This window comes from Anomalospiza imberbis, chromosome 20 (genome assembly GCF_031753505.1).
Source record: "Anomalospiza imberbis isolate Cuckoo-Finch-1a 21T00152 chromosome 20, ASM3175350v1, whole genome shotgun sequence".
NCBI classification, from domain to species: domain Eukaryota; kingdom Metazoa; phylum Chordata; class Aves; order Passeriformes; family Viduidae; genus Anomalospiza; species Anomalospiza imberbis.
In genome coordinates this window covers 8,388,821-8,406,944 of record NC_089700.1, presented here as the reverse complement: position 1 = coordinate 8,406,944, position 18,124 = coordinate 8,388,821, and the positions used below count along the sequence as shown (strand labels likewise).

Below are 18,124 nucleotides of genomic sequence, written 5' to 3'. Positions count from 1 at the left end.
CGCGCTGGTCGCGTCCAGCGAGCGGCGATCGCTGCCGGCCCCGCCCACCGACCCCGCCCCTCACGGTCTGGCCCCGCCCCCGCCCCACCCTGGCGCGAAGCGGGCGAGCGGCGGCGCTGCGCATGCGCGCGGCCGTTCCCGCGTGTCGGGGCCGTTCGGGCGGCGGGCGAGCGGATCCGCGTGGGCCGCGAGTGTCCGCGGGCTCCGGGGACGGGCTGGAGCGGGCAGTCCCCGCCCGGGAATGCCGCTGGGTGTGTCCCGCCTGGGTGCCCCGGAGAGACCGCTGCTTCTGGCAGGTTCTGTGATCTCCCGGTTGTCGCCTCTCCCGTCCCCGCTGTGCTGCCGCACCGGCCGGTCCGAGAGAGCGCTGTTAGGTAGGGCAGGAGGCTGATTTCCCCTTCCGTCTTGGGATAGTTCTGCAGGAGGCAGACGTAACTTTAGGCAGGTTCTGAAGTCAGAAATAAGTTCTTTACGTTGAGGTGCTTTGCAGCTTGATGGTTTTTCCTACCTTTTCCCAGTTGTGTTCAGGAAAGAAGATGGCTCATCCCATCCCTCTCCCATTTCCATGCCCAGTCAAGCTTGGAAGTATAAAAGGAGACTCCCTGGAAGCTGACCTGCATGACTATGTCAGGGAAGGAAACTATGTGAAAGTGAAGAAGCTTCTGAAAAAAGGTAAAAGCTAAGTATAGACAAGTACTGGCAGAAACGATTTACTTTTTCCTCTATTCTTTTATTTCTGGTAAGAAATAGTTAGCATACTGATTGTAGAATTCAGTTTTCTGAGTGAAATATATTAACAAAATGATTTATAGCTGCCCTTTTCCATCAAGTGGGAATAATTCTCGAATCAAAAAAACGTATTAAAACAAGCTAGCTGAAAAGAAAACTAATCTTTTATAAGTAAAGGGCTCATAAGGACACGGCTGAGGCATTGCAAAACCAAAATTCTGAAGAAAGACAGCTGTAGGAATATTCTCGTAAATAGGGTTTTAGTGCGTACTGCCATATGCTCATGGTGCGGTTTAGACGTTAAGCATTTTGACAACCAGATTTGTAGCCACATAGGAGCAGGGAGTTTTGTACATGGAGCCCAAAACTCGGTGCGGTTGTGTTTCGGGTTTCGGATGGCGGAGCGCAGTGGGCTGCGCTGATCCAGAGCTGCGCCTGCCCAGGGCGGGGCTGGGCGGGGCCGGCGCTTCGCTCTGATTGGCCAGCGGGGGCAGAACATGCAAATCCAGGCGGCGCGTGCCACGCGCGGCCGTTCCGCGGGGCGCGGGCGCTCCCGGGGCGCTCGGGGCGCGCTCCCGCGGCCGCGGCGGCTCGGCGGGGCCGCGCCCGCTGCTGGCGGGTGCGCGGCTGGGGCTCGCCGTGAGGTGGGCGCGGGCGGCGGCGGCAGGGGCGGGCGCGGGCGGCGGTGTGGGGCCAAGACTATACTTTCAGGGATCATTTCTGTAGTTGGTCACTAGAGGAGAGTGATCTCCCCTGATCGGCGTCACAAACCACGAGGAGGAGCGAGGTGTTCTCTCCTGAGCGCGAAGCGGGCGGGCGGTGCTGCCTGGGCAGGGGCCGCTCGCCATTGATGACCGTTCCCAGCCCCCGCGGCGGGGCTCGGGAGGGAGAGAACACGGGCTGAGTGGTTCGTGGCACTTTTTTTTTTAATCATGGTAGAAGAAAGAATTGGAGAGAGCGGAGAGGGATGCAGGGTCCCTGCTCAGGGGCATTTCCTCCTCTCGCTCTCAGCTGGCAGCCAGGCTCTGGCTGAAGGGACCCGCAGTGGGCGATCGATCCCCAGGGAGGGCGCAGCAGCCACACGGATTTTGGCTCTCTGAGGGTATTCAGGCCAATGGTGTTCTCGCCCCGTCTCTTAGTGCAGAGCAAGGGGACTTTCTTGTTTAAAAGTGTTCCCTGTGATGAACGGCGATGATCGGAGAGTGACACGGACTAGGGGGAACCTGTTCCGGATTTGCCTTTCTTCGGTTTTGGAACTCCGTGTCGCTCAGGCTAGAAATTCTGGTGGGGCTTAGGGTGAAACTGCTCCGTGTGGTGCTCTTGATACCGTGCAGTCGGTCCGTGATGCTCAGGCTGAGCCCAGAGATGCAAAGGCCGGGGTTCATCAAACAGCGCCCTGTGGGGTTGTTCTTTCCGGTACACGAATGCCGCCCTGGAAGCGTCGGCAGAGGCTGGGAGCCAGCGCAGCCCCCGGCGGCAGCCGTGCCGCCGTGCTGGTGTTGGTACCGGGGCTCTTCTCCTCCGTTGGCCCGGGGCAGCGGCCGCACGGGCGGCGGCGGTCCCTTGTGTCGTGTCGCGACAGCTGTGGCAGCCCGAGCTCGGGCGGCAGCGCCGCTTCTGGTGCGGGGGGAGAGCGGGAGCGGGGCCGCGCCGCCGCCAGGCTTCGGGACCGCGTCTGATTGGCCAGCGGGGGCAGAACATGCAAATCCAGGCGGCGCGTGCCACGCGCGGCCGTTCCGCGGGGCGCGGGCGCTCCCGGGGGGCTCGGGGCGCGCTCCCGCGGCCGCGGCGGCTCGGCGGGGCCGCGCCCGCGGCTGGCGGGTGCGCGGCTGGGGCTCGCCGTGAGGTGGGCGCGGGCGGCGGCGGCAGGGGCGGGCGCGGGCGGCGGTGTCGGGCCAAGACTATACTTTCAGGGATCATTTCTGTAGTTGGTCACTAGAGGAGAGTGATCTCCCCTGATCGGCGTCACAAACCACGAGGAGGAGCGAGGTGTTCTCTCCTGAGCGCGAAGCGGGCGGGCGGTGCTGCCTGGGCAGGGGCCGCTCGCCATTGATGACCGTTCCCGGCCCCCGCGGCGGGGCTCGGGAGGGAGAGAACACGGGCTGAGTGGTTCGTGGCCCTTTTTTTTATTGTGGTTCAAAAACAGGACTCCCGGGTGAAGGGGCTCGGATGCGGCTGCCTGCCGCATCCTGATACCTGACCGCAGTGCCACAGTCACATGTCGCGTAAATCCCTCCAGGGATGGCGACTCAGCCCTGGCGAGCTGTGCCAGCGCTCGGGAACTTTCCAGTGAATTAATTTTCCCCAGTATCAAACCGAAACCTCCCCAGGTGCGACCTGAGGCCGTGTCCTCTCATCCTGTCTCTGTTGCCTGGAGGAGAGACGGACCCCAGCTGCCTACACGCTCCTTCCAGGCGGCGCAGGGAGGGCGAGTCCAGTCCCCCTGAGGCTCCGTTTCTCCAGGCTGGGCCCCCCGGCTCTCTGAACCGCTCCTCATCAGATCCGTGACCCTTCCCGGAGTCTGTTCCCTTCTCGGGCCACACTCCAGCCCTTCAATGCCCTTGTGTTTGTGCTGCGGCCCAAAGTGGACACCGGGTTCGAGGTGCGGCCTCAGCAGTGCCGAGTACAGAGGACGGTCGCTGCCCCGGTCCCGCTGGTCACTCTACTGCCGCTAGCAGCCACGTTCCAGTGGCCTTCTCGGCCACCTGGGCACTCTGCCCGCTCCCGTGCGCCCGCTCTGGAGCGGCATTGCCCGGGTCCTTTTCCTCCATGCGGCTTTCGAGCGACTCTTTCCCAAATCCTGCAGCCTTGCGGGGGGTCCTTGGGTGACCGAGTGCCATCCGCGAGGGACAAGGGACAGCCCGGCGGCCATTCCGCCTCCCGTGCCGTGTCGCGGGCCCCGCGCGGGGCGCGGCGGCGGCGTCCGCGGCCGGGAAGGCGGGGCTGGGCGGGGCCGCGCAGGGGCTTCGCTCTGATTGGCCAGCGGGGGCAGAACATGCAAATCCAGGCGGCGCGTCCCGAGCGGCGCCACGCGCGGCCGTTCCGCGGGGCGCGGGCGCTCCCGGGGGGCTCGGGGCGCGCTCCCGCGGCCGCGGCGGCTCGGCGGGGCCGCGCCGGCTGCTGGCGGGTGCGCGGCTGGGGCTCGCCGTGAGGTGGGCGCGGGCGGCGGCGGCAGGGGTGGGCGCGGGCGGCGGTGTCGGGCCAAGACTATACTTTCAGGGATCATTTCTGTAGTTGGTCACTAGAGGAGAGTGATCTCCCCTGATCGGCGTCACAAACCACGAGGAGGAGCGAGGTGTTCTCTCCTGAGCGCGAAGCGGGCGGGCGGTGCTGCCTGGGCAGGGGCCGCTCGCCATTGATGACCGTTCCCGGCCCCCGCGGCGGGGCTCGGGAGGGAGAGAACACGGGCTGAGTGGTTCGTGGCACTTTTTTTTTTAATCATGGTAGAAGAAAGAATTGGAGAGAGCGGAGAGGGATGCAGGGTCCCTGCTCAGGGGCATTTCCTCCTCTCGCTCTCAGCTGGCAGCCAGGCTCTGGCTGAAGGGACCCGCAGTGGGCGATCGATCCCCAGGGAGGGCGCAGCAGCCACACGGATTTTGGCTCTCTGAGGGTATTCAGGCCAATGGTGTTCTCGCCCCATCTCTTAGTGCAGAGCAAGGGGACTTTCTTGTTTAAAAGTGTTCCCTGTGATGAACGGCGATGATCGGAGAGTGACACGGACTAGGGGGAACCTGTTCCGGATTTGCCTTTCTTCGGTTTTGGAACTCCGTGTCGCTCAGGCTAGAAATTCTGGTGGGGCTTAGGGTGAAACTGCTCCGTGTGGTGCTCTTGATACCGTGCAGTCGGTCCGTGATGCTCAGGCTGAGCCCAGAGATGCAAAGGCCGGGGTTCATCAAACAGCGCCCTGTGGGGTTGTTCTTTCCGGTACACGAATGCCGCCCTGGAAGCGTCGGCAGAGGCTGGGAGCCAGCGCAGCCCCCGGCGGCAGCCGTGCCGCCGTGCTGGTGTTGGTACCGGGGCTCTTCTCCTCCGTTGGCCCGGGGCAGCGGCCGCACGGGCGGCGGCGGTCCCTTGTGTCGTGTCGCGACAGCTGTGGCAGCCCGAGCTCGGGCGGCAGCGCCGCTTCTGGTGCGGGGGGAGAGCGGGAGCGGGGCCGCGCCGCCGCCAGGCTTCGGGACCGCGTCTGATTGGCCAGCGGGGGCAGAACATGCAAATCCAGGCGGCGCGTGCCACGCGCGGCCGTTCCGCGGGGCGCGGGCGCTCCCGGGGGGCTCGGGGCGCGCTCCCGCGGCCGCGGCGGCTCGGCGGGGCCGCGCCCGCGGCTGGCGGGTGCGCGGCTGGGGCTCGCCGTGAGGTGGGCGCGGGCGGCGGCGGCAGGGGCGGGCGCGGGCGGCGGTGTCGGGCCAAGACTATACTTTCAGGGATCATTTCTGTAGTTGGTCACTAGAGGAGAGTGATCTCCCCTGATCGGCGTCACAAACCACGAGGAGGAGCGAGGTGTTCTCTCCTGAGCGCGAAGCGGGCGGGCGGTGCTGCCTGGGCAGGGGCCGCTCGCCATTGATGACCGTTCCCGGCCCCCGCGGCGGGGCTCGGGAGGGAGAGAACACGGGCTGAGTGGTTCGTGGCACTTTTTTTTATTGTGGTTAAAAAATAGAGCAGCTTCCCAACCCGCCCCGGCGTTGTGAGACGCACCATTCTCCCATTCGCCCTCATCACCCTCCCGCTTGCTGGTTCCGGATCGGAATTAATTATTTAGAATAAAAGCAAAGGAAGCGAATATTGGAAATCGCCAAGGGTTCTGACTGGAAAAGGACCACAAACATCACAGAGTTAATCTCTTAAGGAAAAGGCCTTGCAGGGATCGAACCCCTGACCTTGGCGTTACCAGCACCAATCTCCGAGCCATTACTAAAGAATAATTTACTTAATTTATTAATAAGTATTTATTATTTTATAATTTACTTAATTTATTAATAAGTATGTATGTTTATTTGTTAATAATATTACAATGTACTTAATTTATTTATAAGTATTTGTTTATGAATTTTGTTGTACTTATATATTTAAATTTTAATAATTAGAAATATATTTAAACATTATAAATAATTATATTATTATTAATTTATTAATAAGTAACAATAATATTAATAAGAATCACAATCAGAATAGTAATCGCAAACATAATCATAATATCCTTATTTACTACTATGCAATTAATGAAGGATAATTTATTTATTAATTCTGTCCTCCTATGTTACATATGCTCATCCCCCTCTACTTGTATATGCATCATTTGTACTTTTTCAGATGATGAATATATGTATATATCCATATATATATATTTCCATGTATATATTCTTACAAATCCGTCTCTCTAATTTAAACAGTACACATCAATTCCTTACGCGACGCATAAAAGCACCACTTGTTACCGACACATCCTTCACTTAAAATCCTCGTGGACGAGCTCTGCTTTCAATCCCTGCAGAAAGCCACAAAAATGATCATTTCCTGGGTTTTGCCCTCAATTTCTGCTGCTGGATTTTCCTTCCCGCAGCAGCTCAGAGCAGTGGTGATGATTTATTAAACTCGGAACCTTGCTTTTCCTTGCAGGAGTTTTTGTGGATGCTGTGAATTCCTTGGGTCAAACCTGTCTGTTCACTGCCGCCCTGCTGGGGCTGGGTAAAATCGTGGATGCGCTGCTGGAATTCGGCTCGCACGCCAATCAGTTAAGTGGCAAACTGCTTTTATTATTTTTAATCGGAACTAGCCTTCGCGTGGGTTAATATTGCGTTGTTGCGTTAGTCGTGAATATTCTGTTAGTCATTGTGAAACACAATATTCACTGGGCATAAATGAAGAATTGCTTAAGATGCACGTTGGTATTTTAGCCAAAGATCCTCAGAGGTAAATATAGAAATAATTTTATTTTTTTTAAATTTTCATTTTTTAAATTTTCATTTTTAAAATTTTCTCTTTTAAAATTTTCTCTTTTTTTTTTTTTAATTTTCTTTTTTAATTTATAAAAATAATTTCCTTTTTTCCCTGACTTTTTAAAAAATCGATTTTTTTTTTTTTAATTATTTTTATGACCATTCTATTATTTTTGGGGGGGCACACAGACATTCCAGCAATGCTGTTTTCCCCCTGCTGAACCCTTTCTGCTCTTCCCCAGTCGCTGCTACGATGGGAGCACCCCGGTGCATGCAGCTGCTTTTTCGGGGAGCCGGGGGATCCTCAGCAGGTTGCTGGAGGAAGGAGGGGAGCTCAGAGTCCACGACAGCGAGGGGAGGACTCCGCAGGCGTGGGCTCTGTCCGCCGGGAAGGACAGCAGCGCCCAGGTATGGCTTGGAAGCCGAATCCTGGCCGCGGCACGGGTTTAAAACCCCTCTTCCCTTTCAGCACTCCGCTCCCGCTGGAAAGGAAGCTGGCAAATTGAAATGACAGTTCGCTGGGGGTGAACTCCAGTGGCGTCGCCTGTTTGAAGTCGGCTTCTCTTCCATTTTTTGTGTTACTTATTTCCATTTTTGTGTTACTCATTCGGCTTCTCTTCCATTTTCACCCGGTTGATTTTCTCTCAATGCCTTTCCCAAAATGCCCGTTTTGATATTGCGATGGGCAGGTCCCGTCCCAGCGGTCCCGACGGGTGACTCTGAAGCGGTTCTTTTAGCCCTGAAGCTCTGTTTCTGTTGTTCGTCCCCTTCTCCCCTGCCCAGATGCTGGAATTGATGCAGCAGAGCACGCTGCGCATGCAGGCTGCCATCTGCAATCTGCCCTGCCGCCTGCTCCGCACAGCCGGCTCCTCACAGGCCGCCAGCCGCAGCCCCGCCAGCTCTGCTGCCCTGCTCCAGCGGTAACCAGAGAACTTACCTCCACTTCTGTTAGTTGAAAATGAGAATATTTACAGTGACAGGCTAGGGAGGCGACTTTAATGTAATGCGTGTCCAGAAATAATTTATAGAATTATGTGTTAAATACATATTATATAAATATATCTATAATATAATATATATATTTAATAATATATATTTTATATATTTATAAATATTTATATTTATTTATATATATATTTATAATTTTATAAATTTATAATTATTTATATTTATATATTTATATATATTATAAATATTTATAATTATATGCTATGATTATAAGTTTAATGTAATGCATGTCTAGTAATAATTTATATAATTATGTGTTAAATACATATATTATATAAATATACCTATAATATAATATATATATTTAATAATATATATTATATCTTTATAAATATTTATATTTATTTTTATATATTTATAAATTTATAATTATTTATAGTTATATATTTATATATATTATAAATATTTATAATGATATGCTATGATTATAAGCTTAATATAATGTGTCTAGTAATAATTTATATAATTATATGTTAAATAGATATATTATATAAATATATCTATAATATAATGCAATACATATATTTAATAATAAATATAAATAGAAATATAAATACTTATATATATTTATAAATTTATTATTTATAAATATAAATAATTAAATAAATTAAATAAATTAAATAAATTAAATAGATAAATATATATTTAATAATAAATATAAATATAAATATAAATATAAATACTTATATATATTTATAAATTTATAAGTTATTTATATTTATATACATATATATATTATAAATATTTATGATTATATGCTATGATTATAAGTTTAATATAATGCGTGTCTAGTAATAATTTATATAATTATATGTTAAATATATATTTTATATATATATTATATATATATATTTATATTATATATATTTATAAATATTTATATTTATTTATATATTTATAAATTTATAATGCATTTATATTTATATATTTATATATATTATAAATATTTATAATTATATGCTATGATTGTAAGTTTAATATAATGTGTGTCTAGTAATAGTTTATATAATTATATGTTAAATATATATATTATATAAATATATCTACAATGTATAATATATATATAATGTCTATATATTTATATATTATATAAGTATCAATATTTCTATATTATATACTTTCATAATATATTATATATTTATTTATATATAATGTATATAAAATTATATACTATATAATTATTTATTTATTTTATACTATTATTATAATGTTATTATATTCTATATAATGGTTATATAACTATAATATATTATGGTATATAACTATTATATTGTAGGATTATTATAATATTATATTAATATTATATATACTATAATATAATATACTATAATATAATAATATACTATACTACACTATACAGTAATATAATATAATATAATATAATATAACATTAATATAATATTATATATTTTTTATTTTATTTATATTATTATATTATAATATTTATATTATAAATATAATAATAAAATATAAATATTTTATATTTATAACTTATATAATATATAATATAAATACATTTATATAATTTATATAAATTATATATAAATATATATTATACATATGTATTATATACATTTATATATAATATTTTTAGATATATATAAATTAATGTAATATAATATAATATAATATAATATATTATAATATAATATAATATAATATAATATAATATAATATAATATAATATAATATATTGTATTATATATTATAGATATATTATTATAGATATATCTATATTATATCTATATTATAATATTATAAATATTATAATATTTATTTTATTATATTATTTTATTATTATATTATATTATATTATTGCAACTTATATATTTTAAATATAATTCATATATTTTTAATATATTATAACCTAACATCAGCAGGTTCTTCTGTCTTTCTGACACTAGCAGATTAAATCCACTGTGATTAATTTTATTTCTGTTGTGTCTGTTCTGAATGGAAACTTGGTAGTTGTAAATATCTGTATATGAAGACCAACTTTATTAATTAAACTCTTGAAACCAGCATTAATGCACTGGATTTTAGTAGCATTAAAGTGGTAGCAGGAAGTAGTTTGGTTTTTGACTTCTTAAGGTCACTGCAAATGTTTTTCAGGGGTTGTCCCCAAGTGTTTGAGGAGTTTTTGTGTCAGATACGTGTTGGGAAAAATCCAGACTTGTGAACAAAAAGCAGTGCAGGATATACATTGTGTGTGTGTGTATATTTATTGGTTATTTGCTTTAAAGAAATCAATATCTACCATAAAAGTTAAATTATTTATCTTAAAAGTTGTAATGAGCTGCGCACTAATTTGGATTTTAACATCTACATTTTATGTGTGGGACCAGTCAACTGCAGGGCTCTGGCAGAAATTCTGCTTTTTTTTCCTTCTCTCTCTGTCCAAGCCTTGGAGTACATAAATTGCTTTTCTTGCTTTTGGTTTATTTAGAAAGGCTGAGAGTCCTCTGGGTAAACTGCAAAAACTGAAATCACAACCCAGTGCGGCCAAGAGCGTTTACAGCTTTGGCTTTGGGAAGGTAAGAAGCTGTGGGGAGGGATTTTCTAATGAGATTTGAACATTTTTCCCAGAATCTCCTGTTCCTCACAGCCATTATCTGTGCTGTTTGAACTTTTAGTGCATTCCTATTTTAACTTTATAACTTCTAGTGCATTCCTATTTTAACTTTATAACTTCTAGTGCATTCCTATTTTAACTTTATAACTTCTAGTGCATTCCTATTTTTAACTTTATAACTTTTAGTGCATTCCTATTTTTAACTTTATAACTTTTAGTGCATTCTTATTTTAACTTTATAACTTTTAGTGCATTCCTATTTTTAACTTTTAGTGCATTCATATTTTTGACTTTTTAACCTTTAGTGTATTCTTGTTTTTAACTTTTAAATTTTTAGTACATTCTTGTTTTTAACTTTTAAACTTTTAGTACATTCTTGTTTTTAACTTTTAAACTTTTAGTGCATTCTTATTTTTAACTTTTAGTGCATTCTTATTTTTAACTATTAAACTTAGTGCATTCTTGTTTTTAAGTTTTTAACTTTTAGTGCACTCTTGTTTTCAACTATTAAACTTTTAGTGCATTCTTGTTTTTAACTTTTAAACTTAGTGCATTCTTGTTTTTAACTTTTTAACTTTTAATGCATTCTTATTTTTAACTTTTAGTGCATTCTTATTTTTAATTTTTAAACTTTTAGTGCATTCTTATTTTTAACTTTTAAACTTTAAGAGCATTCTTGTTTTTAAGTTTTTAACTTTTAGTGCATTCTTATTTTTAACTTTTAGTGCATTCTTATTTTTAATTTTTAAACTTTTAGTGCATTCTTATTTTTAACTTTTAAACTTTTAATGCATTCTTATTTTTAACTTTTAGTGCATTCTTATTTTTAACTTTTAAACTTTTAATGCATTCTTATTTTTAACTTTTAGTGCATTCTTATTTTTAATTTTTAAACTTTTAGTGCATTCTTATTTTTAACTTTTTAACCTTTAGTGCATTCTTATTTCTGCTGAAAAGATGGGGGAAATATCCCACGAAGAGCACAAATATTCAGTCCTTCCTTTGGTGGCTGGAACAGCAGAAATTCCTGTGAAATGTCCCCTGTGGCCGCTCCTAGGGGCTGGCTCTGCTTTCCCTGCTCCAGCTTCGGTGGGAAATTCAGATTTTGGCACTGATGGTTCAGATTTCGTGGCGACGGTCGGGCTGCTGCCACACTCAGGTTGTGGGTGAGCTGGCTGCATTTTGGGAACTGTTGCATTTTCCTCTTTCAGTTCCATCTGGCGGGCAGTGGCCACCTGGGCTACCTGGCCTCCCTCCCGATTATTGGGGAGGAAGACGTGGCTCAGGCTGACGATGAGCCCGCGTTCTCTTACCGCGTGGGGCCCTACATGACCATGACCAGGTAAGTGCAGTTCAAGAGGGTTTTAGCCCCTCTTTGTGTCTGCTGCAATCACGCGGCAAATTGTTGGCGCAGTGCTTGGTTTGGGTGATTTTCCACTTTTGGTCTGAATTTCTGCCCCGTTTCCTTGCTTGCACCTCGTTTTCTGCTGCTCATTCATTAATATCGGAGTCAGGCTGGTGTCTGAGAGGCCAAGAACGAGCCACAAGCAATAATTAACCCAATTATGGCTAATCACTGATGGCAGTGCTTCGGTATCGATCCCTTTGTGCTGGGAAATAGGTTTAGGGTTGCACAGATTGTGCTGTTCAGCATTTAATCCTTGTAAATCTTTGTCCAGGATATCCTCTGGATATCCAGGTGTGCAGCCCACTTGCTGGGACCTGTGGTAAAATGAGAGTTGCGAGGACAGGCTGAGCATTTATTTAAAATCTTGGTTGTGATACCAAAGATTTTAAATAAAATATTGTAATTACAAATATTGTAATATGTTAATTATTGTAAATTTATTCAAAATATCAAATATTGTAATATATAAAATAATTATATATAATTATATTATATAATGAATATTGCAATATATTAAATTATTATATAATATACAATTATAATTATATAATAATTAATATAGCAATATATAATAATTACATAATTATATAATACATTACAATATATTATGTAATATATTGTAATATTTTATATAAATATTGTATTCAATAATATAATGTGTTATACTCTATATTGTAATATATTAAGACTATATATATTTATATATAATAATTCTATACATTTTTATATAGAATTTTTATTTAATATATATTTTTATCTATTAAATAAAATATTGTAATTACAAATATGGCAGTTAAATAAATAAATTAAATAAATTTATTTAACTATTAATATTAATGTAAATTTATTACATAAAAAGAAAATTTTAATTAAATAAATAGTGTAATTAGTTTAATTTCAATATCATAATTACAAATTACAATGATTTTGTATTTATTGGTAATAATTACAAAAATATGGTATTGTCTAATTACTGTGTGTTAAGCATGTGGTTGTGTCTCAGAGGCGGCCAGAGAATTGACAGTTTGGTGATTTAATCTCCCCAAAACTCTTGGTTTGTGTCACCAATGGCCTTTGCTGAAGGGAAATCCTTGTGGAAGGGGTGGGAATTTGGGCAGTGAACCTTCCCTGCTCCCTCAGCCTTCAGCAGAACGAGTTTATTCTCAGTTTAAAAAAGCAAAATTTAAATTCCTGACAGTGGGAGGCAGCACCAGAGCACCCCAAAAAAAATTCTTGCTGAGAATTTTCTTGGTAAGAATCACAAAATTCTTGGTAAACAACCACATAACTGGGGGAAAAAAATAAAAATAAAATAAAAAAATGGGGGGAGGGGAGAAAACACTGCTGGAAGCATCTGGTCCAAATTGCTCTTGTTCTTTGCAGCTTGGTGTGGGGAGGCAGCAGGGTGACAGTGAAGGAGCTGAGCTTCCAGCCCCAGCAGAGCAGCTGGAAGATGCGCCTGGCTGATCTCCTCCTGGCAGAGCAGGAGCACAGCAGGTGGGACAGGAGCTCTGCGGGGATGGCAGCAGTGGGATTTCCCTCCGTGTTAGCTCACAGCATCACGGGATGTGGTTCTGTGCAGGTGCTTTGGGTGCAGCCCCAGATCTGACTGCCACGTGGCTTTCGAGCTGGGCGTATTTTATATTCTGTCATTATTTAACTTAATTATTAAACGGATACTGTCCTGTTGTACACACTGACCTTATGCAAGCATGAGTTTCTTGTAACCCCTGACCACAGTTTCCCGTTGGTATTCTTATGATTAAACAGTAATTATATTTAATTACTAAACAATCATCCTATCTGACAATTGTATCATTTATCATATACCAGCTACACAGGTGCCGCTCTAGCCAGCACAAGGAGGCCAATACTTTCCCAGGGTATTTTCCCAGGGCCTAAGCCTAACTTTCCTTCTAACTCCCCAAATCCCCGTGATTTTCAAACCCTTTTGCTGTCATCAGGGGAATTGTGAGAACCCAGCACATCCCTCTGGCTGCCCTGGCTGTCTCCAGACCCTGGCTGGGGGCTCGGACACCTTGGCACGAAGTCAGAAACACCTGTGGCTTCGATTTTAGCCCGTGGAAAAAAACTGTCAACTTTGTGTGAAGATTTACAGGTCACAAGAGTTTGAGTTACTGTACCACAGGGTGAAAAAGTAGAATTTTGGGGGTTTTTAGAGTGGGGTTCAGGAGGCAAGATGGAGGAATTTGGGCATTTCTTGTCCTTTTTCGCCTTCTTCTTGTCCTCCATCTTTCACTGTGATGGTGACACTTTTCTTTGGTTTAGAGTGGAGACACACTGTCCAACACAGGTGATAGGTATTGGGAATTAATCGTAAATAAAGCACACGTGGCTCACAGTATAAAATGTAAACGCTGCCCCAGAGGGCAGAGAGAATGCCACGGTCTGACTTGCTGGACAGAGCTCAGCAGGTCAGAGAAAGAATGTGATAGATGAGAGAAAATGAACACCCTTGAGAAGCAAAACTGACCCATCTGGACTTCTTCTTGGGCTGGGAGGAAAAGACTTTTTATGATCTCGGGGTCATCTTGACCACAGAACCCGAGAGGGAGTGGGATTTACCTCTCAGGAGTGCTAGGCTGGGGTTGCACTCCTTCCCCAGATCAGAAATACAGATTTTCTTCCTACTCCTGATCCGTTAAAATCGAGTATTTCAGTTCAAAAAAATGCATTTACACTGAAATATACTCCAGTGAAAACCCAGCGTTGATGTCATATCGACAAAAACGCTGAGCAGGGCAGGGCTTTCCTTCTCAGCTCAGATTTGCCTTGCAAATTTGATTTTTCCTCTCCTTTGCAGCGAGCTCCGCCACCCTCACTTGCTGCAGCTGATGTCTGTCTGTCTGTCCTTTGACCTGGAGAAAACTCGTTTGGTCTACGAGAGGGTTCACTTTGGCTCTCTCTACAGCATCCTCCATGAAAGGGTAACTGCAGTGCTTCAGTTTTAAATAATAATTAATCAGAACTTTAGTGACTAACATCTTTCCTCAAGAAGACAAAATCCTCAGTCTGTGTCTGAATTTCTGGCTATTTTTTTAATACATCTTTTAAAATTAATTATTTTTAAAATTTATATTGATTAATTTAAATTAAAATTTAATAGATTTAAAAAATAATAGATTAAAATTATTTATTTTTTTATGTAAATTTGATAAATTATTTAAAAATGTAAATCTGTGTTATATTGTTGTCATTTGATATTTTCCTCTTCTTTTTAAGGTGTTGTTACCTGGTTTGGCACTGAGGAAAAAAAAAACAAACAAACAAATTTCCTTTTTTTCCTCCAATAAATTTCACCTTTGCTGCCTTCTCCACCAAATAATAACCCTAAGAAATAACAAAAACTTTCTCTCACCTCAAGTTTAGAGGCCTGCCATGTAAATTGGGTGCTTTTGGAGTTGTTTTATTAAATATATTGAATTATATTATTATAATATATATATAATATATAATAGATATTATAAATACATATATATAATATATATAAAAAATAGTATAGATATACTTTAATATAGATATATTATATATGAAAATATATAATATATAAAAATATTATGCATAGTAATATATATGTTATATAATTATTTCATTATATATTATAATAATACAATTAATATAATATAATGTAATGTAATGTAATATATTATTGTATAATATAATGTAAATTATATATTATATTATAATATAGTATAACATAAATAATATAATATAATATAATATAATATAATATAATATAATATAATTAATATATTATTATATGTTTGTTATATATAATTAATATACAATATATATAATATATAATATTATACAATAAATGTAATGTAATGTAATTTAATGTAATATAATATAAATGATATATTATATTATAATATTAGAATAATTTATATTATGTTATATTAAAATATGATATGTTATATTGTGTTATATTATATTATGTTATATATAATTAATATACAATATATCTATAATGTAATATATAGTATATAAAATTAATATATTATATAAAATTATAATTATATATATTATATTATATATAATATATATAAACATATTATATTATATTATATTATATTATATTATATTATATTATATAGTATAATATATATTACAATATCATAATAATGTATATTATGTTATATAATGTTATATAATATTATATTATGCTATGTTATATTGTGTTATATTATGATATGTTACATATAATTAGTATACAATATGATATATATAATTTAATATATCGCGTATAAGATGAATATATTATTAATATAATATAATATAATATAACATAATCTGTTGCAGCGTGCAGAATTCCCAGTGCTGCAGACAGAGACCATTGTGCACGTTCTGCTCCAGATCGCCGACGCTCTGCGTTTCCTGCACTCCCGGGGCTTCATCCACCGCTCCCTCTCCTCCTTTGCCATCCAGATTGTGTCCTCAGGGGAGGGCAAGCTCTGCAACCTGGAGTACCTGATCCAGAGGTGGAAAACTTCCTCCGGGTTGCTGTCAGGTGGGGGGTGGAAGGTCCAACATGTCTCCTTAGGCTGGTGGTAATTCAGTGAGGATTTCTTTTCATCTCCGTGGATTATTACTGAAATTATCCCCTAGACGCATTGGAAAATAAAATTTTTTTTGACAGGCTTCCTGTGTTTTATCCGTGGTTGCTTGGAAAGCTCCTGTTGGGAAAAGTTCAGCTTTTTTTTTTTTTTTTGTTCTTTTTGTTGTAAAGTCATTAAAGGAGGTGTTCCTTTCCCCAGACATTTACTGCACATTTCTGTTTGCAGACATGCCCTGAACCCTTTATGTGTTAAACTAAAAGCTGTAGCACACTCGGGTGTTTAATTCCTAAACATAAACCTTGTAGTTGAGTGTGCTGTATGTCCTGATTTACAGATTTTTTCCCCTTTTGCAGCAAGGACAGTGGAGAGTACAGTGACCTGACCCGAATTCCTGTCCCAGCCCAGCTGTTCCGCTGGAGCTCCCCTGAAATAGTCCTGGGGAAACCTGGGACAGTCAAATCAGATGTTTACAGCTTCTGTGCAGTGCTGCAGGAGGCCCTGACTGGTGAGTGCACAGATTTGGGCTGGGATGCTTTAACTGAAAACATAAACCAGGCAAAAAACCCAAATATTAATGACAATAACAAAGATTATTGGGAACTCCTGTAAAATGTGATCAGAAAACTTGAAACTGTGTGGCTAAGGGATGAAATGAATGGTGGGTATTGGAGAAATACAGTGGTTTTCTGCTGTTTATTTTTCTTCTTCCTACCAGCACAGCAAAACATTCAATTAAGTCTTTTCAGTGTTCAAAACAAGCTTGTGCAGCTTTTATGTTTTTGATCTCTGTGATAAGTTAGAGATAAGTTAATGTTACTCTGTTATTGTCATGTATTGTAGCTGTTATTACAGATAATGTCTGTTTTGCACTCACTTTGACTATTCTGACAGTGAAATGGGACAAACAATTACCCTGAAAATTAATCCCAATGAAGAATCCAGAGCATGGTTGTTTGCAGTGTCACTCTCCTCTAGATATTTCTGTCAGCTCCCTTGAAAGCATCCTCTGTTGGAAACAGGGAGGAGATGCCAGTGCTTGGTTTTAGTTGTAAAATAGGGAATGGACAGGGAATAATGTGATTTTTGATTTTTTTTATTTTATAACATTTTATTTTATTACGTTTTCAAAAATGTACTACATCAGGGAATTATGTAATTTTTTTTTTCTAATTAACATTAATGTACAGCTGGGGACATAAAATCTGTACTTGTGTCTTGCAGAGAGCCTTCCCTGGAAAGGTGTGGAAGACTCAGCTGTTAAGCAGCTCATCCTTTCAGGGGAGCAGCTGGAAGCAGATGTCAGGCTCCCCCTGCTCTATTATGATGTTGTCAAGTCAGGGCTGGAGCCCAGACAGAGGAACCGCTCCATGAAGCTTCAGGATATTCAATATATCCTGAAAAACGACCTGAAGGTGAATTCCAGCATTCTAATTCTGATGGATATGCTGTGTCCATTTAGATTCTGCTTAAATCTAGAGGAAGTGATCCAGCACTCAGTGTTCTGCTCAGGGAGCTGAACCCCCTCAGGAGAGCAGGCAGGGTCACAGAACTGACAAATACAATTGTATTTTATTCCTTTTGGTTTGGTTTGTTTTACAGGACTTGGTTAAATCTGAAAGTGGCCACGCTCCTGGTGGAATACCCAAAGCACAGAGATCTGCTCATCTTGCAGATGTGAACATCTGCTGGGCATCAGCTTTTAGCTTCCAGAAGAGAACAGTGGAATTCCAGGAAAAAGAGATAAGCAAGGCTGGTGAGTTTCTTGGAGCAAGGTGTCCTTCATGTGTTCCTCAGTCCACCACAGTCTGACAGAAATCATTAGAGTGGGAGCACTCACAGATTTAATGATCTAGGTTGAAGTCAGGAAGCAGTTGGCTTTGGATTTTAGCTGCCA

General features: G+C 41.7%; 1 protein-coding gene and 4 non-coding genes across 5 annotated transcripts in view; all 5 read left to right on the top strand.

Annotated features, from left to right (window-relative positions):
• Window positions 1-355: 355 nt before the first annotated feature.
• TEX14 (testis expressed 14, intercellular bridge forming factor) overlaps window positions 356-18,124 on the top strand; it is a 34,554-nt gene continuing 16,785 nt past the window's right edge. The window contains exons 1-12 of the mRNA XM_068210626.1: window positions 356-672; window positions 6,343-6,457; window positions 6,905-7,070; window positions 7,446-7,582; window positions 10,117-10,204; window positions 11,454-11,584; window positions 13,034-13,147; window positions 14,475-14,598; window positions 15,974-16,152; window positions 16,584-16,735; window positions 17,452-17,642; window positions 17,830-17,983. Coding sequence (XP_068066727.1) covers window positions 495-672; window positions 6,343-6,457; window positions 6,905-7,070; window positions 7,446-7,582; window positions 10,117-10,204; window positions 11,454-11,584; window positions 13,034-13,147; window positions 14,475-14,598; window positions 15,974-16,152; window positions 16,584-16,735; window positions 17,452-17,642; window positions 17,830-17,983 — 1,729 coding nt within the window. The 5' untranslated portion in view covers window positions 356-494. The remainder of the gene's footprint in view (window positions 673-6,342; window positions 6,458-6,904; window positions 7,071-7,445; window positions 7,583-10,116; window positions 10,205-11,453; window positions 11,585-13,033; window positions 13,148-14,474; window positions 14,599-15,973; window positions 16,153-16,583; window positions 16,736-17,451; window positions 17,643-17,829; window positions 17,984-18,124) is intronic.
• LOC137485984 (small nucleolar RNA U3) lies at window positions 1,425-1,638 on the top strand. The gene has a single exon (XR_011005529.1). It is a non-coding gene; the product is annotated as a small nucleolar RNA U3 (small nucleolar RNA).
• Window positions 2,627-2,840, top strand: LOC137485996 (small nucleolar RNA U3). Its single transcript, XR_011005541.1, has one exon. It is a non-coding gene; the product is annotated as a small nucleolar RNA U3 (small nucleolar RNA).
• LOC137485995 (small nucleolar RNA U3) lies at window positions 3,933-4,146 on the top strand. Its single transcript, XR_011005540.1, has one exon. It is a non-coding gene; the product is annotated as a small nucleolar RNA U3 (small nucleolar RNA).
• Window positions 5,135-5,348, top strand: LOC137485994 (small nucleolar RNA U3). The gene has a single exon (XR_011005539.1). It is a non-coding gene; the product is annotated as a small nucleolar RNA U3 (small nucleolar RNA).